This window comes from Myiozetetes cayanensis, unplaced genomic scaffold, assembly GCF_022539395.1.
Source record: "Myiozetetes cayanensis isolate MyiCay16 unplaced genomic scaffold, myiCay2020 scf161, whole genome shotgun sequence".
Lineage (NCBI taxonomy): Eukaryota > Metazoa > Chordata > Aves > Passeriformes > Tyrannidae > Myiozetetes > Myiozetetes cayanensis.
In genome coordinates, this window is record NW_026087282.1 from 61,436 (window position 1) to 87,500 (window position 26,065).

The window sequence follows — 26,065 nt, forward strand, 5'->3', positions numbered from 1 at the left end:
CTCGGGAAACGCGGCTAAAAATAGCGCGAGGGAGAGGCTGGAGCGGCGGGAGGGAGGCTCGGGGAGGGGACACCCCCCGGGGCACGGCCCGAGGCTCCTCCCGGAATCCCAGCCAGGATTTGGGGTGTTGGGATGGGGCAGGAGGAGGCTGGAAGGAGGGGGAGGGCACCGGGATGGGGGTCCCGGGTGGATGAACCCCCGGCTCTGGGAGGGGTCCCCAGCGGGAGGGGAGAGGCCTCGGGGTCCCTTCGGAGGGTGGGGAGGACTTGGGGAAGGAGGGGGCACATGGGGACATGGGCCAGGGAGGGGGGACACAGGGGGCAGGAGGGGACACGGGGAAGGGAGGGGGACACGGGGGCAGGGAGGGACATGGGAGGCAGGGAGAGGGACACGGGGGTAGAGGGGAGGGGACACAGGGGGCAGGGAGGGGACACGGAGGGCAGGGAGGGAGGGGACACAGAGGAACAGGCAGGGAGGGGGCATGGGGGCAGGGAGGGGACAAGGGAGTGAGGGGAGAGGGGACACGGGGGTAGGGAGGAGGACAGGGGCAGGGAGGGGACACAGGGGGGCAGGAGGGGACACGGGGGGCAGGGAGGGGACAAGGGAGTAGAGAAGGAGGACACGGGGGCAGGGAGGGGACACGGGGTAGAGCAGGGAGGGACACAGGGGGCAGGGAGGAGGGGACACGAGGAACAGGCAGGGGAGGGACACGGGGGGGCAGGGAGGGGACAAGGGGGAAGAGAGAGGACACGGGGCAGGAGAGGGACACGGGGGCAGAGAGGGAGGGACACGGAGGGCAGAGGAGGGGACACGGGGGCAGAGAGGGGATAAGGAACAGGGAGGGACACGGGGACAGGGAGGGGACACGGGGTAGGAGAGGGACAAGGGGGCAGAGGAGGGGACACGGGGGCAGAGAGGAGGGACAAGGGGGTAGAGAGGAGGACACGGGGGAGGGAGGGAACATGGGGGCAGAGAAGGGGCATAGGAGGGCAGAGAGGATACAGGAGGAGGGGACACAAGGAACAGGCAGGGAGGGGACACGAGGAACAGGCAGAGAAGGGGCAGGAGGAACAGACAGGGAGGGGACACGAGGAACAGACAGGGAGGGGACAGGAGAAACAGGGAGGGGACTCGAGGAGCAGCCCCCCCTTTTCTATCAGCGAGGGAGAAGGGGTAGGTGGAACCCGGCACGGAGGAGAGCGGGGAGGCTCCGGGGATGGGCTCGGGAAGTGCTCTGGGGATGCTCTCAAATGCGCCGGGGATGCTCTCAGGTGTTACTCTCGGGCGATGCTCTGGGAATGCTCTCCAGGGATGCTCAGGTGGTGCTGCTATGATGCCCTGGGGATGCTCTCCAGGGATGTTTTCTGATGATGCTCCCAGGGGATGCTCAGGGAATGCTCAGAGGATGCTCAGGGGATGCTTTGATGATGCTCAGGGGATGCTCAGGGGACGCTCTGCAGTGCTGTTTGCTGGTGACACTCCCAGGTGTTGCTCAGGTGATGCTCTCAGGGGATGCTTTCATGATGCTCAGGGGATGCTCAGAGGATGCTCAGGGGATGCTCAGGGGACTCTGCAGTGCTGTTTGCTGGTGGCACTCCCAGGTGTTGCTCAGGTGATGCTCTCAGGTGACGCTTTCACGATGCTCTGAGGATGCTCTGGGGATGCTCTCCAGTGACGTTTTTTGGGGATGTCTCAGGTGATGCTCTGGTGGTGCTCTGGTGACTCTGGTGATGCTCAGGTGATGCTGAGGGGATGTCTCAGGTGATGCTGAGGGGATGCTCAGGTGATGCTGAGGGGATGCTCAGGTGATGCTGAGGTGGTGCTCTGGATACTCAGGTGATGCTGAGATGATGTTCAGGTGATACTGAGATGATGTTCAGGTGATGCTCAGGTGATGTCTCAGGTGATGCTGAGATGATGCTCATGTGATGCTGAGAAGATGTCTCAGGTGATACTGAGATGATGCTCATGTGATGCTGAGAAGATGTCTCAGGTGATGCTGAGATGATGCTCAGGTGATGCTGAGATGATGTTCAGGTGATGCTGAGGGGATGTCTCAGGTGATGCTGAGATGATGCTCAGGTGATGCTCAGGTGATACTGAGATGATGCTCAGGTGATGTTGAGGGGATGTCTCAGGGGATGTCTGAGGGGATCCTCAGGTGATGCTCAGGTGATGCTCTGGTGATGCTCTGGTGACTCTGGTGATGCTCAGGTGATGCTGAGATGATGCTCTGGTGATGTTGAGGGGATGCTCTGGTGATGTTGAGGGTATGCTCAGGTGATGCTCAGGTGATGTTGAGGGGATGCTCAGGTGATGCTCAGGTGATGTCTCAGGTGATCCTCAGGTGATGCTGTCCAGTGCTGTTTTCCAGTGACACCCCCTCGGTGACATCCCCAGGTGACACCCCCAGGTGACACCCCCAGGTGACACACCCCGATGTCGCTCCAGTGACACCCCAGGTGACACCCCATGTGACACGTGCAGATGACATGCACAGGTGACACCCCCAGGTGACACCTCCAGTGACACCACCAGGTGACACACCCCGATGTCGCTCCAGTGACACCCGCAGGTGACACCTCCAGGTGACACCCCCAGGTGTCGCTCCAGTGACAACCCCAGTGACACCCCCAGGTGACACTCCCTGGTGTCGCTCCAGTGACACTCCCAGGAGACACCCCCAGTGACACCCCCAGGGTGACACCCCAGGTGACACTCCCAGGAGACACCCCCAGTGACACCCCCAGGGTGACACCCCAGGTGACACTCCCAGGAGACACCCCCAGTGACACCCCCAGGTGACACACCCAGGTGACACCCCAGGTGACACGCCCAGGTGACACCCCCAGTGACACCCCCAGGGTGACACCCCAGGTGACACTCCCAGGAGACACACCCCGATGTCGCTCCAGTGACACACCCAGGTGACACCCCAGGTGACACGCCCAGGTGACACTCCCTGGTGTCGCTCCAGTGACACGCCCAGGTGACACGCTCAGGTGACACACCCAGTGACACCCCCAGGTGACACCCCAGGTGCCACCCCCGGTGACAGCCGCGGTGTCGCCCCTGCCCGGTGTCCCCGCCCGTCCCCGCGGGCAGCGCCGGCACCGGCAGAGCTCGGGCGGCCCCTCCCTGGAGCGGATCCCGCCACCCCCGGGCCCTCCCGAGGGGACAGCCGGGGTGGCACTGAGGGGACAGGGAGGTGACAACCGGGGTGGCACTGAGGGGACAGGGAGGTGACAGTGAGGGTGGCACTGAGGCTGGCACTGAGGTGACAGAGAGGGTGGCACTGAGGTGACAGAGAGGTGGCACTGAGGGTGGCACTGAGGGGACAGAGAGGTGACAGCCAGGGTGGCACTGAGGGGACAGGGAGAGTGGCACTGAGGGTGGCACTGAGGGGACAGAGAGGTGACAGTGAGGCGACAGTGAGGGGACAGTGAGGGTGGTACTGAGGGGACAGGAGGTGACAGCGAGGGTGGCACTGAGGGGACAGAGAGGGTGGCACTGAGGGGACAGAGAGGTGACAGCCAGGGTGGCATTGAGGGGACAGAGATGAGTGAGGGTCAGTGAGGGTGGCACTGAGGGGACAGGGAGAGTGGCACTGAGGGGACAGAGAAGTGACAGCCAGGGTGGCACCGAGGGGACAGGGAGAGTGGCACTGAGGGGACAGAGAGGTGACAGCCAGGGTGGCACTGAGGGGACAGAGAGGGTGGCACTGAGGGGACAGAGAGGTGACAGTGAGGTGGCACTGAGGGGACAGGGAGAGTGGCACTGAGGGGACAGAGAGGTGATAGTGAGGGTGGCAATGAGGGGACAGGGAGAGTGGCACTGAGGGGACAGGGAGGTGACAGCCAGGGTGGCAATGAGGTGACAGGGAGGTGACAGTGAGGCGACAGAGAGGTGACAGTGAGGGTGGCACTGAGGGGACAGAGAGGGTGGCACTGAGGGGACAGAGAGAGTGGCACTGAGGGGACAGAGAGGTGACAAAGAAGTGACAGTGAGGGTGACAATGTGCCTGTCCCTGTCCTTGTCCCTGCTCCTGCCTCCTGGCTCCTGGGATCCCGGACTGCTGGGAAAGCTGGGAAGGGAAGGGAAAAGGGGAAAGAGGAGGGAAAGGAAGGGGAGAAAAAAGGAGGGAAAGGAGAAAAGGAAAAGAGGAAAAAAAAAGAAAAGAAGAAGAAAAAAGGAACGAAAACCAAAGGGAAAGTAAAAGGATAAGGGAAAGGAGGGAAAGGAAAAGGATAAGGAGGAAATTGAAATGGGAAAGGAAAAGGAAAAAAAAAGACAAAGAAGGAGAAAGAGACAGAAAAAGAATGGAAAGGAAAAGGGAAAAGGACGGGAATAGGGACGGGGGAAGGGACAGGGACGGGGCAGAAATAGGGACGGGGCAAGGACAGGGGCTGGGACAGGGAAAGGTGCAGGGACAGGGACAGAGGCGGGGACAGGGAGGGACAAGGGAACCATCCCTGGCACATCCCAGGGAAGCTGTGGCTGCCCCTGCATCCCTGGGAATGTCCCAGGCCAGGCTGGACGGGGCTTGGAGCACCCTGGGCTGGTGGGAGGTGTCCCTGCCCATGGCAGGGGTGGCACTGGATGGGATTTAAAATCCCTTCCCACCCAAACCAGCCTGGGATCCCGTGGAGCTGGAGGTGCTGCTGGGATGGCTCCAGGCTGGGCTTCCCAGTTTCCCAGCAGATAATCCCTAGGGACGCAGCTCCAAGGGGTTAAAGGAAAACACTGAGCTCTGGGGAGAGCTTGGAGCCCCTTCCAGAGCCTGCGGGGGCTCCAGGAGGGCTGGAGAGGGACTGGGGACAAGGGATGGAGGGACAGGACACAGGGAATGGCTTCCCAGTGCCAGAGGGCAGGGATGGATGGGAGACTGGGAAGGGATTCCCTACTGGGAGGGGCTGGGCTGGAATTCCCAGGGAAGCTGTGGCTGCCCCTGGATCCCTGCAGTGTCCCAGGCCGGGCTGGATCCCCTGGGACAGCGGGAGCCGTCGGGGTGAGGACAGGACGAGCTTTATGATCCCATCCCACCCTTCCCCGGCTGTCGGGGGGAAGCCCCCCCGAGTGTCCTGATCCCCGCGCTGACCCCGCTGTGCCCTCGTGCCCAGGTTACGGCCACGCCGCGCCCAGCACGGACGGGGGGAAGGTGTTCTGCATGGTGTACGCGCTGCTCGGCATCCCCCTCACCCTCGTCATGTTCCAGAGCCTGGGCGAGCGCATCAACACCTTCGTCAAGTACCTCCTGCACCGCGCCAAGAGGTGCCTGGGCATGAGGCGGCCCGAGGTGTCCATGGCCAACATGGTCGCCATCGGCTTCTTCTCCTGCATCAGCACCCTCTGCGTGGGCGCCGCCGCCTTCTCGCACTACGAGCGCTGGAGCTTCTTCCACGCCTACTACTACTGCTTCATCACCCTCACCACCATCGGCTTCGGGGACTACGTGGCGCTGCAGAAGGACCAGGCGCTGCAGAACCAGCCGCAGTACGTGGCCTTCAGCTTCGTCTACATCCTCACGGGGCTCACGGTCATCGGCGCCTTCCTCAACCTGGTGGTGCTGCGCTTCATGACCATGAACGCCGAGGACGAGCGGCGGGACGCGGAGCAGCGCGCCCTGCTCTCCGCCCGCCCACGCGAGACCCCCACGGCCGCGCCCGCCGCGGGGGCCGCCGCCGGGGAGGGGGCGGGAGGAGGAGGAGGAGGAGGAGGAGGAGGAGGGGGGCTCCGGAACGTCTACGCCGAGGTGCTGCACTTCCAGTCCGTGTGCTCGTGCCTGTGGTACAAGAGCCGCGAGAAGCTGCAGTACTCCATCCCCATGATCATCCCCCGGGACCTGTCCTCCGCCTCGGACGCGGCCGCCGAGCAGGCCCACGGCCACGCAGGACACGGCGGACACGGGCACGGCCACTCCTCGCCCCCGCGAGGCGCCGGCACCCCCCCGAAGCGCTGCCTGTGCGGGGCCCGCCGCTCGGCCGTCAGCTCCGTGTCCAGCGGCATGCACAGCCTGGCCGCCCTGCCGGGGCTCGGCAAGCGCCGCAGCTCCGTGTAGAGACCCCTCGGAGCCACCCCAGACCCACCCCGGACCGGGGGTTCCACTTGGCAGGGGGCTTGGGGGGGACCCTGACTCCTCGGAGCGACCCCAGACCCACCCCGGACCGGGGGTTCCACTTGGCGGGGGGCTTGGGGGGTATCCTGACCCCTCGGAGCACCCCCAGATCCCGCTGACCGAGGGTTCGGGGGCTTGGGGAGGATTCCGACCCCTCGGAGCACCCCCAGACCCCAAGGACCGAGGGTTCCACTTGGCAGGGGGTTTGGGGGGGATCCCGACCTCTCAAGGCACCCCAGACCCCCGGACCGAGGGTTTATCTTGGCAGGGGGCTTGGGGGGGACCCTGACCCCTCAGGGCAACCCCAGACCCTCACGGAGCCAGGGTTTATCTTGGCACGGGGCTTGGGGGGGACCCTGACCCCTCAAGCAAACCCCAGACCCACCCCGGACCGAGGGTTTATCTTGGCAGGGGGATGGGCAGGGATCCCGACCCCTCGGCGCACCCCCAGACCCCGCGGACCGAGGATTCGGGGGCTTGGGGAGGATTCTGACCCCTCGGAGCGCCCCCAGGTTCCCCCCCGGACCCAGGGTTTATCTTGGCAGGGGGCTTGGGGGGGACCCTGACCCCTCGGAGCGACCCCAGACCCCTCCCGGACCGAGGGTTCCACTTGGCAGGGGGCTTGGGGGGGACCCTGACCCCTCAAGGCAACCCCAGACCCACCCCGGACCGAGGGCTTATCTTGGCCGGGGGATGGGCAGGGATCCCGACCCCTCGGAGCACCTCCAGACCCCGCGGACCGAGGGTTTATCTTGGCAGGGGGCTTGGGGGAGATCCTGACCCCTCAAGGCACCCCCAGACCCCACGGACCGGGAGTTCCACTTGGCAGGGGGCTTGGGGGAGATCCCGACCCCTCAAGGATCCCGACCTCTCAAGGCACCCCAGACCCCCCGGACCGAGGGTTTATCTTGACCAGGGGCTTGGGGGGGATCCCGACCCCTCGAGGCACCCCCAGATCCCGCGGACCCAGGGTTTATCTTGGCAGGGGGCTTGGGTGGGACCCCGACCCCTCGGAGCACCCCCAGACCCCGCGGACCGAGGGTTCCACTTGGCAGGGGGCTTGGGTGGGACCCTGACCCCTCGGAGCGACCCCAGACCCCCCACGGACCGAGGGTTTATCTTGGCCGGGGGCTGGGCAGGGACCCCCCACCCCACATTCCCACCCCCCACCCCCTCCCCGCGCGCTCCTCGGGACTGCGGGAGCTGTTTCTGGGTTAATTTAAAGCTGTTTTCGTTCCGGTGGTTTTTCGCCAAAAACGCCCCCCCCCCCAAAATGTGAAACTCGGAGAGGTGGGAGAGGGTTTGATCACAGAAACACACAAACCCACCCACAAACCCACCGTGGGGTGGGACACCCGGGGCCCCCACCGCCGTGGGAACGACCCCCACCGCCGTGGGAACGACCCCCACGCGGGTCCTGCCCGCTGCGTCCTGGGGATCCTCGGGAATGCCGCGGGAAGCAGGGCATGGATGTACCCTCGGGATCCTCGGGAATGCCGTGGGAAGCAGGGGATGGATGTGCCCTCGGGATCCTCGGGAATGCCGCGGGAAGCAGGGCGTGGATGTGCCCTCGGGATCCTCGGGAATGCCGCGGGAAGCAGGGCATGGATGCACCCTCGGGATCCTCGGGAACGCCGCGGGAAGCAGAGGGTCGATGTCCCATCCCGCTCCTCGGGAATGCCGCGGGAAGCAGGGCATGGATGTGCCCTCGGGATCCTCGGGAATGCCGTGGGAAGCAGGGGATGGATGTGCCCTCGCGGAATGCCCTGCAGGGATGGATGCGCCGCGGGAGGCAAGCAAGGATGGATGTGCCCTCGGGATCCTCAGGAATGCCGCGGGAAGCAGGGCATGGATGTGCCCTCGGGATCCTCGGGAATGCCACGGGAATGCCGCGGAAGCAGGGCATGACGTCCTCGATCCTCAACGCTGCGAAGCAGGATTGGATGTTCCATCCCACTTCTCGGGAATACCGTGGGAAGCAGGGCATGGACGTACCCTCGGGATCCTCGGGAACGCCGCGGGAAGCAGAGGGTGGATGTGCCCTCGGGATCCTCGGGAATGCCGCGGGAAGCAGGGATGGATGTGCCCTCGGGATCCTCGGGAATGCCGCGGGAAGCAGAGTGGATGCGCCCTCGGGATCCTCGGGAATGCCGTGCCCGCAGAACGAGCCCGCAGTCCCGAAGGCCGCGCCCAAACCCCTGCCCTGGCCGGAATTTTGGGGGGGTTTAACCCCTTTTTCAGGTGGGCAGAGCGGGGAGTCCTCGGGATCGGGCAGGAGGAACCCGGGGGGGACCTCTGGGACCCCCTTCTCATCCTCAGGGAGGAATTCTGGGGGACAATCCGGGATATCACCCCTCGGGATCCCCATTTCACCCTCCCCAAGGCTCCGGGGACGGAGCTGTTCCCCTCAGGGAGGAATTCTGGGGGCCAATCCCAATCATTCCTTGGGATCCCCACCTCCATCCTCGCTGTGGGATGGGATTGTTCCCCTCAGGGAGGAATTCTGGGGGACAGTCTGGGACATCATCCCCCGGGATCCCCATTTTCACCCTCCCCAAGCCCTTGGGGGATGGAATTGTTCCCCTCAGGGAGGAATTCTGGGGGACAATCTGGGACATCACCCCTCGGGATCCCCTTTTTCTCCCTCCCCAAGCCCTTGGGGATGGAATTGTTCCCCTCAGGGAGGTATTTTGGGGACAAATCGGGACATTACAACACCTCTGCACCCTTCTCCTCCACACCCCTTCCCCCCTCTCTCCCCAGCACCGGGATGATCCCGGAATTCCCGCAGCGCATCCCGGGGGGAGCAAACCCACCCCCAGCACCGCACGAGGGGAGCAAAACCTCCCTCCTTTTCCACCTCAAAACGGGATTTTTCACCCCAAAACCCCGAGGGGGGGACACAAACACACAAGGAGGGACCTCCCGAGGTACCCGATCCCAGACGGGGAGTTCATCCCAACCCCGCACCGGTTTATCCATGGAAATGATCCCCGTCTGCAGGGCGGGAATTCCCTCCTGCTCCGAGGGGATCGTGCCCACCCCACACACCGGGAAGGATTCCCAGGTTCTGGGAGCGCCGGGAGAAATAAAGGATGGGACAGAGAAAGGATTCCCTGGTTCTCGGCACCGCCTCGGATCCTTCCCTGCGGGAGCGGGAGAGGGGGATCCGATCCCTGGGATATCGGGAACACCTGGGATCCTGGGAACACCTGGGATCCTTCCCTCGGGGATGGGAGAGGGGGATCTTGGGAACACCTGGGATCCTGGGAACACCTGGGATCCTTCCCTCGGGGCTGGGAGAGGAGGATCCCGGTCCGCTGGGATATCGGGAACACCTGGGATCCTTCCCTCGGGGGTGGAGGGGGAGCAGGGATGGGAGAGGATGATCCCGGTCTGCTGGGATCTTGGGAACACTTGGGATCGTTCCCTCGGGGCTGGGAGAGGATGATACCGGTCCGCTGGGATCCTGGGAACACTTGGGATTGTTCCCTCGGGGCAGGAGGGGATGAGGGGGATCCCGATCCTCTGGGAACACCTGGGATCCTTCCCTGCGGGAGCGGCCACGGGGGAGGGGGATCCGATCCCCTGGGATATCGGGAACACCTGGGATCGTTCCCTCGGGGGTGGAGGGGGAGCAGGGATGGGAGAGGAGGATCCCGGTCCGCTGGGATCCTGGGAACACCTGGGATCCTTCCCTCGGGGCTGGGAGAGGAGGATCCGGTCCGCTGGGATATCGGGAACACCTGGGATCCTGGGAACACCTGGGATCCTTCCCTCGGGGCTGGGAGAGGAGGATCCGGTCCCCTGGGATATCAGGAACACCTGGGATTCCTCCCTCGGTGATGGGAGAGGATGATCCCGGTCCCCTGGGATCCTGGGAACACCTGAGATTCTTCCCTGTGGTACTGGGAGCAGCCGAGGGAGAGGGGGATCCGCTCCCCTGGGATCCTGGGATCCTTCCTTTGGGGCTGGGAGAGGGGGATCCGGTCCCCTGGGATCCTGGGAACACCTGGGATTGTTCTCTCGGGGAACAGAGATAGGAGAGGAGGATCCCAGTCCTCTGGGAGATCGGGAACACCTGGGATTGTTCCCTGGGGGCTGGGAGAGGATGATCCCGGTCCGCTGGGATATCGGGAACACCTGGGATCGTTCCCTCGGGGCTGGGAGAGGGGGATCCTGGGAACACCTGGGATACCAGGAACACCTGGGATTGTTCCCTCGGGGATGGGAGAGGGGAATCCGGTCCCCTGGGATATCGGGAACACCTGGGATCGTTCCCTCGGGGGTGGAGGGGGAACAGGGATGGGAGAGGGGGATCCCGGTCCCCTGGGATATCGGGAACTCCTGGGATTGTTCTCTGGGGGCTGGGAGAGGATGATCCCGGTCTCCTGGGATCCTGGGAACACCTGGGATCCTGGGAACACCTGGGATTCCTCCCTCGGGGATGGGAGAGGATGATCCTGGTCCCCTGGGGTCCTGGGAACACCTGGGATCCTTCCTTAGGGGCTGGGAGAGGATGATCCCGGTCCGCTGGGATATTGGGAACACCTGGGATCCTGGGAACACCTGGGATCTTTCCCTCGGGGGTGGAGGGGGAGCGGGATGGGAGGAGAGGATCCCGGTCTGCTGAGATCCTGGGAACACCTGGGATTGTTCCCTCGGGGCAGGAGGGGACGAGGGGGATCCCGATCCTCTGGGAACACCTGGGATCCTTCCCTGGGGGCTGGAGGGGGAGCAGGGATGGGAGGAGAGGATCCCGGTCTGCTGGGACCTTGGGAACACCGGGAATTGTTCCCTCGGGGCAGGAGGTGATGAGGGGGATCCCGATCCTCTGGGAACACCTGGGATCCTTCCCTGCGGGAGCGGCCACGGGGGAGGGGGATCCGATCCCCTGGGATATCGGGAACACCTGGGATTGTTCTCTCGGGGAGCAGGGATGGGAGAGGATGATCCTGGTCCTCTGGGAGATCGGGAACACCTGGGATTGTTCCCTGGGGGCTGGGAGAGGATGATCCCGGTCCGCTGGGATATCGGGAACACCTGGGATTCCTCCCTCGGGGCTGGGAGAGAATGATCCTGGTCCCCTGGGATCCTGGGAACACCTGGGATCCTTCCCTCGGGGCTGGGAGAGGATGATCCCGGTCTGCTGAGATCTTGGGAACACCGGGAATTGTTCCCTCGGGGCTGGGGGAAAACAGGGATGGGAGAGGGGGATCCTGATCCCCTGGAATATCGGGAACACCTGGGATCCTTCCCTCGGGGAACAGGGATGGGAGAGGATGATCCCGGTCCCCTGGAATATCGGGAACTCCTGGGATCCTTCCCTCGGGTCTAGGGGGGGAGCAGGGCATGGGAGAGGATATATATATATAAAATATATATATAAAATATATATATATAGAATATATATTTTAAATTAATAAAATTAATTTAAATCCCTAATAAGGAATTTTTTAAGGATGCCTTAATAGGGATTTTAATTGAATTCTTTATAATTAATAATATATATATATTTAATTATAAGGACTTTAATTCTTTATAACCGATAATATATATATATATTCTGTATATATTCAATATATATTTGACTATAAAGAATTAAGAATTATTAAGAATCCTCTGGAAAAAATCAGAAAGAAAGAATTCCTAGTTGGGAGATTCGATTCGATTTAATTCTTTATAATGAAATACATTTAATTCTTTATAATGAAATACATATTTAACACATACAGAATATATATACAGTATCAATTACAAAGAATTACAGTCTTTATAATTAAATTTATAGAGACACACACACCCCCTCCCCCTCCAGGGACACATTTGGGGACCCCCCCAGGGTCAAATTTGGGTCTCTCCCATCACACACGCCCCCAGGGGACACATTTTGGGACCCCCAAGGTCACATTTCTGTCCCCTCAGGGCCATTTCCACCCCACCCCAGTGTCCCCCCTTGGATCGGGATTATTCCCCCACCCTTGGATCAGGATTGTCCCCCTTGGATGGGGATTATTCCCCACCCTTGGATCAGGATTGTCCTCCTTGGATCGGGATTGTCCCTCCTTGGATCAGGAATGTGTCCCCTTCTTGGATTGGATTTCCCTCCCTTGATTGGTTTGTCCCCTCCTTGGATCGGGATTATCCCCCCCTCGGATCGGGATTGTCCTCCTGGATCGGGATTGTCCCTCCTGGATCGGGATTGTCCCTCCTTGGATCAGGATTATTCCCCCCTTGGATCAGGATTATCCCCCTGGATCGGGATTGTCCTCCCTGGATCGGGATTGTCCCCTTGATCGGATTGTGCCCTCCTTCTTGATTGGGATTTTCCCTCCTTGAATTGGATTGTCCCTTGGATCGGGATTGTCCTCCCCCCACCTCTCCTTGGATCGGGATTGTCCCTCCCTTGGATCGGGATTGTCCGTCCTTGGATCGGGATTATCACCCTCCCTTGGATCGGGATTGTCCCTCCTTGGATCGGGATTGTCCCCCCTTGGATCAAGATTGACCCCTTGGATCAGGATTATCCCCCTTGGATAGGGATTGTCCCTCCTTGGATCGGGATTGTCCCCTCCTTGGATCAGGACTGTCCCTCCCCCCCTTGGATCAGGATTATCCCTCCCTTGGATCGGGATTGTCCCCGCCTTGGATCGGGATTGTCCCCTTGGATCGGATTGTCCCCACCCTTGGATCAGGATTGTCCCCCTTGGATCAGGATTGTCCCCCCCCTTGGATCAGGATTGTCACTCTCCTTGATCAGGATTATTCCCCCTCTTGGATCGGGATTGTCCCTCCCCCCCTTGGATCAGGATTGTCCCCCCCTTGAATGGGGGTTGTCCCCCCTTGGATCGGGATTGTCCCCCCTTGGATCGGGATTGTCCCTCCCCCCCTTGGATCGGGATTATCCCAGGCAGGTTTATCCCAGGTGGGTTTATCCTGGGTTGGGTTTATCCCAGGAATGGTTTATCCCGGGAGCGGTTTATCCCAGGAAGGGTTTATCCCGGGAACTCCTTATCCCGGTCGCGCTCCGCCGGCGCCACCTGCCGGGAACGCGGGGGGACACGGGGGGGACACGGGGGGACATGAGGGGGGACACTGGGACACAGGGGGGACACGGAAAGGACACGAGAAGGACACGTAGGGGACACGGGGGGACATGGAGGGGACACTGGGGGACACAGGGAGGAACACGAGGGGACACGGAGGGGACACGGGGGACATGGAGGGGACACTGGGGGGACTGCAGGGGAACACGGGGGGACACGGAGGGACACAGGGAACACGGAGGGACACGGAGGGACACAGGGGGACACAGGGGGACACGAGGGGGACACAGAAAGACACGTAGGGGACACTGGAGGATACAGGGGGGACACGGGGGGACATGGAGTGGGACACGGGAGGAACACGCGGGGACACGGGGGGACATGGGGGGACACGAGGGGACATAAGTGGGACACGGGAGAACACAGGGGGACACGGGGGGACAGGTGAGGGGACATGAGGGGGACACAGGAGGAAACACTAGGGGACACGGGGAAGACACAGAAGGACACGTAGAGGAGACAGGGGGGGACACGAGGGGACACAGGAGAAGCACGTAGGGGACACGGGAAGACACGGAAGGACACGTAGGGGAGACGGGGGGGACATGGAGGGACACGGGAGAAGCACGGGGGGGACACGGCAAGACATAGAAGGACACGTCGGGGACACGAGGGGACACGGGAGAGACACGCGGAGACACAGAAGGACACGTAGGGGACACGGGAGGCACACGGGGGGGACACGGGGGGACCGGGAGAGCACTGCAAGGACAGGGGACACCGGCACGGGGGGCACCGGGACACAACCACGGGGACACAACCACGGGGACAGGTGACACAGGGACAGGCGACACAGGGACACGGGGACAGGCCACACAGGGACGGAATCACCAGGACAAGCGGCTGCGGGACAGAGGGACAGAATCGTGGGGACAGAACGGCGGGGACACCGGGACAGGACCACGCGGGACACGGCCACGGGCGGCACTAGGACCGCAGCGCGGTGGCTCGGTGGGCGTGGCCATGCAGATCAACGGGCGTGGTCATCACAAGACGTCACCGCTGTGGGCGTGGCTAGACCCCGTGGGCGGGGATTCCCGTGGGGGCGCGTCCAGGGGGATGGGGGGGTCTCCATGGACATCCCCCGTGGGTGGGCGTGTCCCCCGTGGGTGGGCGTGTCTCCCGTGGGTGGGCGTGTCCCCCGTGGGTGGGCGTGTCTCCACGGGTGGGCGTGTCCCGCACAGTAGGTGGTGGTGGCAGGGTGGTCCACGGTGTGGTCGGTCCAGTGGCCTGGGCAGGATGCCGTCGCCGGCTCCATCAACACCCTGGCAAAGTGAGACCCCATCCCGCCGTGGACCCACGGGAACCCCACGAACCCACGGAAGGGAATACCGCTCCCTGGGACTTAACGGACGGATCCCGATCCCACGGGAATCCAATCGGAAGGATCCTCCCCGGGACACCCGGACCCCACGGAAGGGACCCCACTCTAGGACCCCGAACCCTCACGGACGGATCCTGTCTGGGACTCCCCGATCTCCACGGGAACCCCGGGAATGGAACCCCCTGCCCTAGGACCCCAGAATCCCCACGGGAACCCCACGAATGGAACCCCCCTCCCCTGGGAACCCTGGAATCCCCACAGGAACCCACGGGAATGGAACCCCCACCCTGCCCAGATCCCCAGAACTCCCACGGGAACCCCACAGGAACGGGACCCCCTTCCCCTGGGAACCCCAGAACCCCACGGAACCCCACGGGAATGGAACCCCCTGCCCTGGGACCCCGAACCCCCACGGAACCCCACGGGAAGGAAACCCCCCTCCTCCGGGACCCCGGAATCCCCACAGGAACGGACCCCCCTTCCCTGGGAACCCCGGAATCCCCACGGGAACCCCACGGAATGGAACCCCACTCTGCCCTGGGACCCCCTGAACCCCCACAGAACCCCACGCAAACCCCACGGGAATGGAAACCCCCCAGCCCTGGGACCCCCGGGAATCCCACGGGAATGGAACCTCCCTGCCCCGGGATCCCCAGAACCCCCACGGGAACCCCATGGAATGGAACCCCCACCCTGGCCTGGGATCCCCGGAATGCCCACTGGAACCCCACGGAATGGACCCCCCTTCCCCATGAACCCCCACGGGAACCCCACGGGAATGGAAACCCCTCCCCTGGGAACCCCGAATCCCCACGGAAACCCACGGGAATGGAAACCCCCCTTCCCCGGGAACCCCGGAATCCCACGGGAAACCCACGGAATGGAAACCCCCCTTCCCCGGGAACCCGGAATCCCCACGGAAACCCCACGGGAATGGAACCCCTTCCCTGGGATCCCCAGAACCCCACGGGACGGGACCTCCGTGGATTTCCCTGGAACCCCCAGGATGGGACCCCTCGGGACTCCGGAACCCCACCTGGGACCCTCCGGACAGGATCCCACCTGGGACCCCTAGGCCCCCGACGTTTAGGGTCCCCATGCCCCCTCAAATCCCCGAGGTTTTTAGGGTCTCAGTGCCCCCACAAATCCTCGAGGTTTTGGGGTCTCTGCTCCTCCCAAATCCCCCGAGGTTTTGGGTTCTATGCCCTCCAAATCCCCTGAGGTTTTTGGGGTCCCTGTGCCCTCGTCCCATTTTGGGGGGTTTGCTGGGGGAAGGAAGGAGGAGGGTCCCCAGGGATTGAGGGGGGATTTTTGGGGTCCAGCGAGAGTGGGGAGGGGGAAGAGGGTCGGGGTGGTGGGGGATGGGGGGACTGTGGGAGTGCCCCAAAATCCCCCTGGAGGCTCCTGAGCCCCCTCCCAGCCCCAAATCCAGGGAAAAGCTGCCCTGAGCCCCTTCCCAAAATCCAGGGAAAAGCTGCCCTGAGCCCCTTCCCAAAATCCAGGGAAAGGCTGAACTGAGCCCCTTCCCAAAATCCAGGGAAAGGCCAAACTGAGCCCTTTCCCAAAATCCAGGGAAAGGCTGAACTGAACCCCTTCCCAAAATCCAGGGAAAGGCCAAACTGGGTCCCTTCCCATCCCAAAATCCAGGGGAAAGCTGCTCTGAGCCCCTTCCCAAAATCCAGGGAAAAGCTGCCCTGAACCCCTTCCCAAAATCCAGTGAAAAACTGCCCTGAACCCCTTCCCAAAATCCAGGGAAAGGCTGAACTGGGTCCCTTCCCATCCCCAAATCCCGGAGTTTCCCAGGAAAGCCGGAGCAGCCGGGCCGGCTCCTCCCGGTGCCTCCTCGCGGATCTCCCGGGGATCTTCCGAGGATCCAGCCGGGATCCGGCATTCCCGGCGGGAAAACCCAGGCCCGGGGGTGGGGGCGGGGCCCGGAGGTGACACCAAGGCCTGGGATTACCCCAAAATTCCCGCTGGATCAGTGGGAAAGCGGGATGCGCCGGGCTGGCCCTGCCCCCAGCCGGGTCCTGCTCTCCCGGCTCCGCGGGTTTGGGAATTCTGGGAGATCCCAGAGGGGGCTGGGGGCATTCCCGGGGGGGTTTGGGGGGATCCTGGGAATGCGGGGGGGTCCCTGGAGGGGGGAAATGAAGCCCCGACCGGGGACTCCTCCCAGATAATCCCGGGGCTGCTGGGAAGGGGCGGGAAAGGGAATTCCAAACAAAGGGAATTCCAAACAAAGGGAATCCCAGCCGAAGGGAATTCCAGACAAAGGGAATTCCAAACAAAGGGAATTCCACACGAAGGGAATTCCAAACGAAGGGAATCCCAAACGAAGGGAATTCCAGCCAAAGGGAATTCCAGCCAAAGGGAATTCCAAACAAAGGGAATCCCACACGAAGGGAATTCCACATGAAGGGAATTCCAAACAAAGGGAATCCCACACGAAGGGAATTCCACATGAAGGGAATTCCAAACAAAGGGAATTCCAAACAAAGGGAATCCCACACGAAGGTCTGGGATGTGTTTTTGAGGGATCCTCGGGGGGGGGACAGGGAGGAGGGCGGGGGGGACCCTGCATTCCCAGTGTCCCTCATTCCCAGATCCTGGGTGACTTTGGGATGTCCCATTCCCGGATCCTGGTGACATGGGGTGCCCCATTCCTGGATTCAGGATGACTTTGGGGTGTCCCATTCCTGAATCCGGGGTAATTTTGGGTGTCCCATTTCCAGTGTCCCTCATTCCCGGATCCAGGGTGACTTTGGGGTGTCCCATTCCCAGCTGTCCCTCATTCCCGGGATCTCCAGGGTCATTTTTGGGATATCCCATTTCCAGCTGTCCCTCACTCCCGAAATCCCAAACCCACTCCTGATTCCAGTACCCCTTCCTGCAGGTGATTCCCCCATTCCCAAATCCAGCCCCCATTCCCAATTCCAACCCCCATTCCAAATTCCATCCCCCATTCCAAATTCCAGCCCCCCATTCCCAATTCCAACCCCCCTTTCCCACTTCCAGGCCCCCCATTCCCACTTCCAGTCCTCCATTCCCACTTCCATCCCCCCATTCCCAATTCCAATCCCCCATTCCCAATTCCAGCCCCCCTTTCCCACAGCTGGGTCCCCATTCCTACATTCCAGTCCCTCTTCCCATTCCAGTTCCCAGCCCCTTTCCCACACCTGATCCCCCTTATCCAACTCCCTTTCCCCTCTCCCAGGTTTCCCACACCTGATCCCTCTTATCCCATCTCCCATCCCCTTTCCCACAGCTGATCCCTCTTATTTCAAATCCATCATCCCTTTCCCACAGCTGATTCCCCTTTTCCATCACCCCCTTCCCACAGCTGATCCCCCTTATCCCAAATCCATCCCCTTTCCCACAGCTGATCCCCCTTTTCCATCTCCCACCCCCCACAGTTGATCCCCCTTATCCCATCTCCCATCCCCTTTCCCACAGCTGATCCCTCTTATTCCAAATCCCACCCCTTTCCCACGTTGATCCTCCTTATCCCAACTCCCCCTTCCCCTTTCCCATATTCCTACAGCTGATCCCCCTTATCCCAAATCCATCACCCCTTTCCCACACCTGATCCCCTTATTCCATTTCTCCCATCCCCTTTCCACAGCTGATCCTCCTTTCCCATCTCCCTCCATTTCCCACAGCTGATCCCCCTTATTCCATGTATCCAACTCCCTTATCCCAAATCCCACCCCTTTCCCACAGCTGATCCCTCTTATCCCAAATCCCAGCCCCTTTCCCCTCTCGAACCCCTTTCCCACAGCTGATCCCCCTTTTCCATCTCCCATTTCCCACAGCTGATCCCCTTATCCCATATCCATCCCCTTTCCCACAGCTGATCCCCCTTTTCCATCTCCCACCCCCCACAGCTGATCCCCCTTATTCCATTTATCCAACTCCCTTATCCCAAATCCCAACCCCTTTCCCACACCTGATCCCCCTTATCCCATCTCCCACCCCCTTTCCCACAGCTGATCCCTCTTATCCCAAATCCCACCCTTTTCCCACACCTGATCCCCCTTTTCCATCTCCCCCCCCCCACAGCTCACCCCCCTTATTCCATTTATCCAACTCCCTTATCCCAAATCCATCACCCCTTTCCCACACCTGCTCCCTCTTATCCCAAATCCACCCCCTTTCCCACACCTGATCCCCCTTATCCCATCTCCCATCCCCTTTCCCACAGCTGATCCCCCTTATCCCAAATCCCACCCCTTTCCCACAGCTGATCCCTCTTATCCCAAATCCATCCCCGGATCTGCCCCTGGATCACTCCGTGGGTGCCTGTGGGGTTTGAGGATCCGTTCCCAAGGGATCAGGGGTGGGATTGGGATGGGATCGGGGCTGGGACCCCCAGTGTGCGTCCCCCCAAAAGAGTGGATCTGCCCCTGGATCACTCCGTGGGTGCCTGTGTGAGGGGGGTTCCCGGTGGGATTTGGGGATCAGCAGGGACGGGGGCTGTGCCCTGGGGTGTTCCCAGCAGGATTTGTCCCTGGGATCATCATCCCGTTTTCCCAGCACCCGGGACGGCCCCCAGGCTGCTTTTCCCCACTTCCTCCTTCAGGGGTGTCCCCAAAACCGCAGGAAAGGAAAATCCAAGGATCCAGCTCTCCCTCATTTTCCCTTTGGGTGTGCGCTGGGGGGGAGGGTTGGGATGTCCCCTATCCTTGGATCCCCCCTCCCAATTTTCCAATATCCATTTGTGGCCCCCAGGCCGCTTTTTTTTCCCCCCTTTTTTTCCCCCCTTTTTTTCCCCCCTTTTTTTTCCCCCCTTTTTTTTCCCCACGGGAATGCCCCCAAAACCTGCGGGAAGCAGATCCAGGGGTTCAACTCTACCTTTATTGCCTGTTCGGGACCCCCGGCAGGGGAAGGGGGGTCCCTGCAGCGGGAAGAGGGAGAGGTGGGGGTGGGGAGGGCACAACAACGGTGACAATTCCCGCTTGGAATGGGGCTGGATGTGCTGCGGAACATCGGGATCTCCCTGCTACTCTCTGTGGGATTAACAAAAGGAAGGGATGAGCCCGCTGTGACCCCCTCCCCGTGTTGTTTTTTGGGGGGATTGGGGGGGTTTTAGGGGGTGTTCCCCGGGCTCACATGGCGTTCTCCTTGTAGCGCCCGAGCGCCTGCTGGGCCACGATCTCCATGAATTTGGGATCGTCCCAGGGGATGTGGCCGGGCACGGTGAGCGCCAGCGGCTCCGAGTCCCACAGCTGCACCGTCACCTGCGTGTCCGGGGGAGCAGAGGGGTCCAGAGGGTTCGGGGCCTTGGACAGCACCTGGGAATGGGATGGGAATGGGATGGGATGGCCCCTCTCCCTGCTGGAGGGGCCCCCGAGCCCTGGAGGGGCGCCCGGATCCCGAGGGAGGCGTTCCCGGCGGGAGCACAATCGGCCCTTTCTGCCCCTGACCCAGTTCTGGTGGAGCCAGACCCTGCCGGGGGCGGAACGGGGACAGGACACGGGAGGGGGATTTGGGGGTTTCAGACCCTGGGAGGGGGATTTGGGGTTCCAGGCTTTGGGTGGGGCGAACTGGGGTTCCAGGCCCTGGGAGGGGCATTACAGACCCTGGGAGGGGGATTTGGGAGGTTCCAGGCTTTGGGAGGGGGAATTGAGGGGTTCCAGATCCTGGGATGGGGGATTTGGGGGGTTCCAGGCTTTGGAGGAGGGGATTTGGGGGGTTCCAGGCTTTGGGAGGGGCGTTTCAGATTCTGGGAGGGGGATTTGAGGGGTTCCAGGCTTTGGAGGGGGATTTGAGGGTTCCAGGCTCTGGGAGGGGCGTTCCAGATCCTGGGTGGGGGATTTGAGGGGGTTTCAGGCTTTGGGAGGGGGATTTGGGGGTTCCAGGCTTTGGGAGGGGAATTTGGGAGTTCCAGGCTTTAGGAGGGGGATTTGAGGGGGTTCCAGGCTTTGGGAGGGGGGATTTGGGGAGTTCCAGAGTTTGGGAGGGGGGATTTGGGGGGGTTCCAGGCCCTGGAGGGGGATTTGGGCGGTTCCAGGCCCTAGAGGGGGGGGATTTGGGGGGTTCCAGATCCTGGGATGGGGGATTTGGGGAGTTCCAGGCTTTGGGAGGGGGGATTGGGATGGATTTGGGGTTGCAGCCCCCGGACCGGGGGGATCCAGGATGGAATTCGGGTTCCTGGGCAGGTGGATCAGGATGGATTTGGGTTTGGGGTTCCTGGCCAGGTGGATCAGGATGGATTTGGGGTTCCCAGCTGGGGGGATCAGGATGGATTTGGGGTTAGGGCTCAGCTGGGTGGATCAGGATGGATTTGGGGTTCCCAGGTGGGTGGATCAGGATGGATTTGGGGTTCCTGGCCAGGTGGATCAGGATGGATTTGGGGTTCCCAGCTGGGTGGATCAGGATGGATTCAGGGTTCCTGGCCAGGTGGATCAGGATGGATTTGGGTTTGGGGTTCCTGGCCAGGTGGATCAGGATGGATTTAGGTTCCCAGCTGGGTGAATCAGGATGGGTTTGGGGTTGGGGTTCCGAGCTGGGGGGATCAGGAGGGATTTGGGTTCCCAGCGGGGTGGACCCGGATAGATTTGGGGTTTAGGGCTCAGCTGGGTGGATCAGGATGGATTTGGGGTTCCTGGCCAGGTGGATCAGGATGGATTTGGGGTTAGGGTTGGGCTGGGTGGATCAGGATGGATTTGGGGTTAGGGTTGGGCTGGGTGGATCAGGATGGATTTGGGTTTCCTGGCCAGGTGGATCAGGATGGATTTGGGGTTAGGGTTGGGCTGGGTGGATCAGGATGGATTTGGGGTTAGGGTTGGGCTGGGTGGATCAGGATGGATTTGGGATTTCCGGGTGGGTAGATCAGGATGAATTTGGGGTTCCTAGACAGGTGAATCAGGATGGATTTGGGCTTCCCAGCTGGGGGGATCAGGATGGATTTGGGGTTAGGGTTGGGCTGGGTGGATCAGGATGGATTTGGGGTTAGGGTTGGGCTGGGTGGATCAGGATGGATTTGGGTTTCCTGGCCAGGTGGATCAGGATGGATTTGGGGTTAGGGTTGGGCTGGGTGGATCAGGATGGATTTGGGGTTAGGGTTGGGCTGGGTGGATCAGGATGGATTTGGGATTTCCGGGTGGGTAGATCAGGATGAATTTGGGGTTCCTAGACAGGTGAATCAGGATGGATTGGGCTTCCCAGCTGGGGGATCAGGATGGATTTGGGGTTAGGGCTGGGCTGGGTGGATCAGGATGGATTTGGGTTTCCTGGCCAGGTGGATCAGGATGGATTTGGGGTTAGGGTTGGGCTGGGTGGATCAGGATGGATTTGTGTTCCCAGCTGGGTGGATCAGGATGGATTTGGGGCTCAGCTGGGTGGATCAGGATGGATTTGGGGTTCCCTGTCAGGTGGATCAGGATGGATTTAGGTTCCCAGCTGGGTGGATCAGGATGGATTTGGGGTTCCCAGCTGGGTGGATCAGGATGGATTTGGGGGCTCCCCGCCGGGTGTCCTGGCTGCAGGGCGGAGCCCCGCGGCCGTGGCAGCCCCGTGCCCCGGCGGTGCCCCCACCTCATTCCCATCCCATCCCATCCCATCCCCTCCCATCCCATCCCACTCTACCCCACCCTCCATCCCATCCATCCCATCCCATCCCTGTATCCCACCCCACCCCATCCCTGTATCCCATCCATCCCATCCCATCCCTGTATCCCATCCCATTCCATCCCATCCCATCCCATCCCATCCCATCCCATCCCATCCCTGTATCCCATCCCATCCCATCCCATCCCATCCCATCCCATCCCATCCCTGTATCCCATCCCTGTATCCCATCCCATCCCATCCCATCCCTGTCCCATCCCTATCCCATCCCATCCCTATCCATCCATCTCTGTATCCCACCCCATCCCTGTACCCCATCCCTGTCCCCATCCCTGTATCCCATCCCTGTATCCCCATCCCTGTATCCCATCCCTGTATCCCATCCTGTATCCCATCCCTGTATCCCTGCCCATCCCATCCCTGTATCCCACCCCATCCCATCCCTGTATCCCATCCCTGTATCCCATCCCTGTATCCCATCCCTGTATCCCATCCCTGTACCCCACCCCTGTACCCACACACCCTTGGCTCTCACCGTGGTGACTCGCAGGGCGGTGTCGCTGTCCCCGGCTCGGGTGAGGTTGGCCAGGCGGCTGACCCAGCCAGAACTGGCGGCTCAGGCGCTGCAGGGTCGCGGTGCTGTTGAGCAGCTCGGCCTCCAGGGCGCCCAGCAGGTCGTCGTAGCGCCGGGTGAAGCGCTCGGCCACCCGCACCGCGTCCTCCAGCTGCTCCGCAGCTCCCCTGCGACGGCGACTCCTGCCCGCAGTCTGGGAAAAGGGGGGGGCAGGGGTCAGCACAGAGAGGAGTGTATCCAGCACATCCCATCCCATCCCATCCCGCAGCCCCTGCGACAGCGAGTCCTGCCCGCAGTCTGGGAAGGCAGGGGGCAGAGGAGCGGGGAGGCATCCCATCCCATCCCATCATCCCATCATCCCATGTCATCATCCCATCCCATCCATCCCATCCATCATCCATCCCATCACACATCCCATCCCATCCCAGCACATCCATCCCATCCCATCCCATCCCATCCCATCCCATCCCATCCCATCCCATCCCATCCCATCCCATTCCTACCCCCACCCCATCATCCCAGCTCATTCACCCGTCCTGCTCCCGGTTCCTGCACCCCCATATCCCCCTTCCCTTTATCTCATCCCCCAAACATTCCCCATCCCCATCCCATCCCATCATCCATCCCATCCCATCCCATCCCACCCCATCCCATCCCATCCCATCCCATCCCATCCCATCCCTGTATCCCATCCCATCCCATCCCACCCCATCCCACCCCACCCCATCCCATCCCATCCCTATCCCATCCCATCCCATCCCATCCCATCCCATCCCTTCCCATCCCATCCCACCCCATCCCATCCCACCCCATCCCATCCCACTCTCCATTCCCACTCTCATCCCCACCCCATTCCCACGCATTCCTACCCCATCCCACCCCATTCCCGCGGCATTCCCGGCTCACCCACAGCCAGGATGTCCCGGCACTTCTCGCACTCGTCCCTCATCCTGAGGCAGCCGGCGGAATTCCTGCGGATCTCCTTGCACACCATGCGGTCGTTGCTGAAGTTCCGGGACTCTGTGGGAATCCCAACCCCCCCCAAAACCCCCTCGGGGTGAGGAGGGGTCCCCCCAGCCCTGGGTTATTCCCAACCAACCCCCCCCAGGGGCCATAAAAATCCTTTTCCCATGGAATGTTGAGCTCTCCAAGGGCGGCGTTTGCAGCCGGCGTCGATCCCAAAACAAACACCTTCCCGGGAGGGCAGCCCGGACTGGGGTGGGGGGCGGGGGAGAATATCCCAAAAACACCAGCCCAGAGCATCCCCATTCCAGAACATGTCAAAACCCCATCCCAGAACATCCCAAAACCCCCATCCCAGAACATCCCAAAATCCCATCCCAGAATACCCCAAAAACCCCAGCCCAGATCATCCCAAAAACCCCAGCCCAGAACATCCCAAAACCCCATCCCAGAACATCCCAAAACCCCAGCTTGGAACATCCCAGAACATCCCCCAAACCCCAGCCCAGAACATCCCAAAAACGCCAGCCCAGAACATCTCTAAACCCTCAGCTCTAAATATCTCCAATCCCAGCCCAGAACATCCTCAAATCTCAGCCCAGAACATCCCAAAAACGCCAGCCCAGAACATCCCAAAACCCCAGCCCAGAACATCTCAAAACCTCATCCCAGAACATCCCTAAAACCCAGCCTGGAACATCTCTAGACCATCCCTAAACCTCCTATCCCAGAACATCCTAAAACTCCATCTCTAGAACATCCCAAAATCCCAACTCAAGAAATCCCAAAATCTCATCTCAGAACATCCTAAAACCCCAGCTCCTAAATATCTCTCAAAAACCAGCCCAGAATATCCCAAAAAACTCAACCCCAAATATCCCAACCCAGCCCAGAATACCCCAAAACATCCCAAAAATCCCAGCCCAGAACATCCCAAAAACCCCAGCCCAGAACATCCCAAAAACCCCTACCCTAAATTTACCAACCCAGTCCAGAACATTCCAAAACACCAGCCCAGAACATCCCAAAACCCCATCCCAGAACATCCCAAAACCCCAGCCCAGAACATCCCAAAACCCCATCCCAGAACATCCCAAAACCCCAGCCTGGAACATCCCAGACCATCCCCAAACCCCATCCCAGAACATCCCAAAACTCCATCCCAGAACATCCCGAACCCCATCCCAGACCATCCCCAAACCCCATCCCAGAACATCCCAAAACTCCATCCCAGAACATCCCAAAATCCCAACCAAGAAATCCCAAAACTCCATCCCAGACCATCCCCCAAACCCCATCCGAGACCATCCCCAAACCCCATCCCAGACCATTCCCAAACCCCATCCCAGGCTCATCCCCTCAAACCCAAACAAGCGGCAGGAGGAGGAGGAGGAGGGAGCCGGGACGGGGGTGAGGTGTTTGGATTTCTGGGAATCTCACCCACCAACCTCACCCCTCCTTACCCGGCCCCAAATCCCCCCAGGGGCGCTCCCAGCTCCCTCGGGCGTCCTCCAGCATGCGCTGGGTCATGTCCAGCAGCGGCTGGAAGAGGTGCTGGAAGCCGCGGTGCGGGTGGTGCCGCAGGAACGGCGCGTGCAGATCCCGGGAAAAGCGGCGCTGCGGGAAGAGCCGCACGCGCTGCGCGGGGAGGGGGTCGCGGAAGGACTCGCGGAAGCCCCCGAAGGGCGCCTGGAAGAACGGGAGGGCGCGGCCGTGGAGCTGGAAGCTGTCCTGGAAGAGGCCGTCGATGCCGTCCTCCAGCAGCCCGAAGCGCTCCTCCAGGTCCTCGAGCTGCCGCTCCTGCCGCTCGTCCCGCTCCAGCAGCGAGTCCAGGCGCTCCCCGTTCACCCAGATGGAGAAGGGCGACGAGTGGTTCAGGAATTCCTCCAGCTGCCGGCACGAGAGGGGGCGGGGAGAGCTCAGCCCCATTCCCAACATCCCGGGGGGACGGGGGATCCCTCACCTGCCCACCCTCTGGATAATGGGAACGGGAGCGGGGTCAGGGTGAGATGCACCCCATTCCCAACATCCCAGTGTGCTGGGGGACCCCTCACCTCTGGATAATGGGAAACCCTCACCCTCTGGATAATGGGAACGGGAGCGGGGTCGGGGCGAGCTCCGCCCCATTCCCAACATCCCGGGGGACCCCTCACCCTCTGGATAATGGGAACGGGAGCGGGGTCAGGGTGAGCTCTGTCCCATTCCCAACATCCCGGTGTGCTGGGGGACCCCTCACCCTCTGGATCATGGGAACGGGAGCGGGGTCAGGGCGAGCTCAGCCCCATTCCCAACATCCCGGGGGGACGGGAGATCCCTCGCCTGCCCACTCTCTGGATAATGGGAACGGCAGCAGGGTCAAGGCAAACTCCATCCCATTCCCAGTGTCCCTGCGAGCTGTGGGACCCCTCACCTGCCCC

At 61.5% G+C, this 26,065-nt stretch overlaps 3 protein-coding genes and 1 long non-coding RNA gene across 5 annotated transcripts; 3 read left to right on the plus strand and 1 right to left on the minus strand.

The window, feature by feature from the left end:
- Positions 1-1,121: 1,121 nt before the first annotated feature.
- Positions 1,122-3,290, plus strand: LOC126638116 (uncharacterized). Of its 2 annotated transcripts, XR_007628507.1 has the most exons (5): positions 1,122-1,485; positions 1,602-1,783; positions 1,837-2,060; positions 2,162-2,751; positions 2,928-3,290. It is a non-coding gene; the product is annotated as an uncharacterized LOC126638116 (long non-coding RNA). The 2 variants fall into 2 exon arrangements; XR_007628506.1 differs by having other exon boundaries at positions 1,122-1,783.
- A 1,160-nt stretch (positions 3,291-4,450) lies between these two features.
- KCNK3 (potassium two pore domain channel subfamily K member 3) lies at positions 4,451-6,064 on the plus strand. The gene has a single exon (XM_050311762.1). The coding sequence runs from the start codon at positions 5,168-5,170 to the stop codon at positions 6,056-6,058; it is 891 nt and encodes a 296-aa protein (XP_050167719.1). The 5' UTR covers positions 4,451-5,167; the 3' UTR covers positions 6,059-6,064.
- Positions 6,065-7,585: 1,521 nt separating this feature from the next.
- On the plus strand, positions 7,586-14,498 carry LOC126638117 (collagen alpha-5(IV) chain-like). The gene is made up of 4 exons (XM_050311763.1): positions 7,586-7,717; positions 8,190-9,309; positions 10,525-10,643; positions 14,409-14,498. The coding sequence occupies exons 1-4, from the start codon at positions 7,586-7,588 to the stop codon at positions 14,496-14,498; spliced, it is 1,461 nt and encodes a 486-aa protein (XP_050167720.1).
- A 4,878-nt stretch (positions 14,499-19,376) lies between these two features.
- On the minus strand, positions 19,377-25,586 carry LOC126638118 (clusterin-like). Its single transcript, XM_050311764.1, is given in 7 exon segments — positions 19,377-19,548; positions 19,652-19,833; positions 22,647-22,715; positions 22,717-22,846; positions 22,848-22,878; positions 23,592-23,705; positions 25,112-25,586. Coding segments are annotated over 7 exon segments (1,008 nt in total). The 3' UTR covers positions 19,377-19,541.
- Between the last annotated feature and the right edge of the window lie 479 nt (positions 25,587-26,065).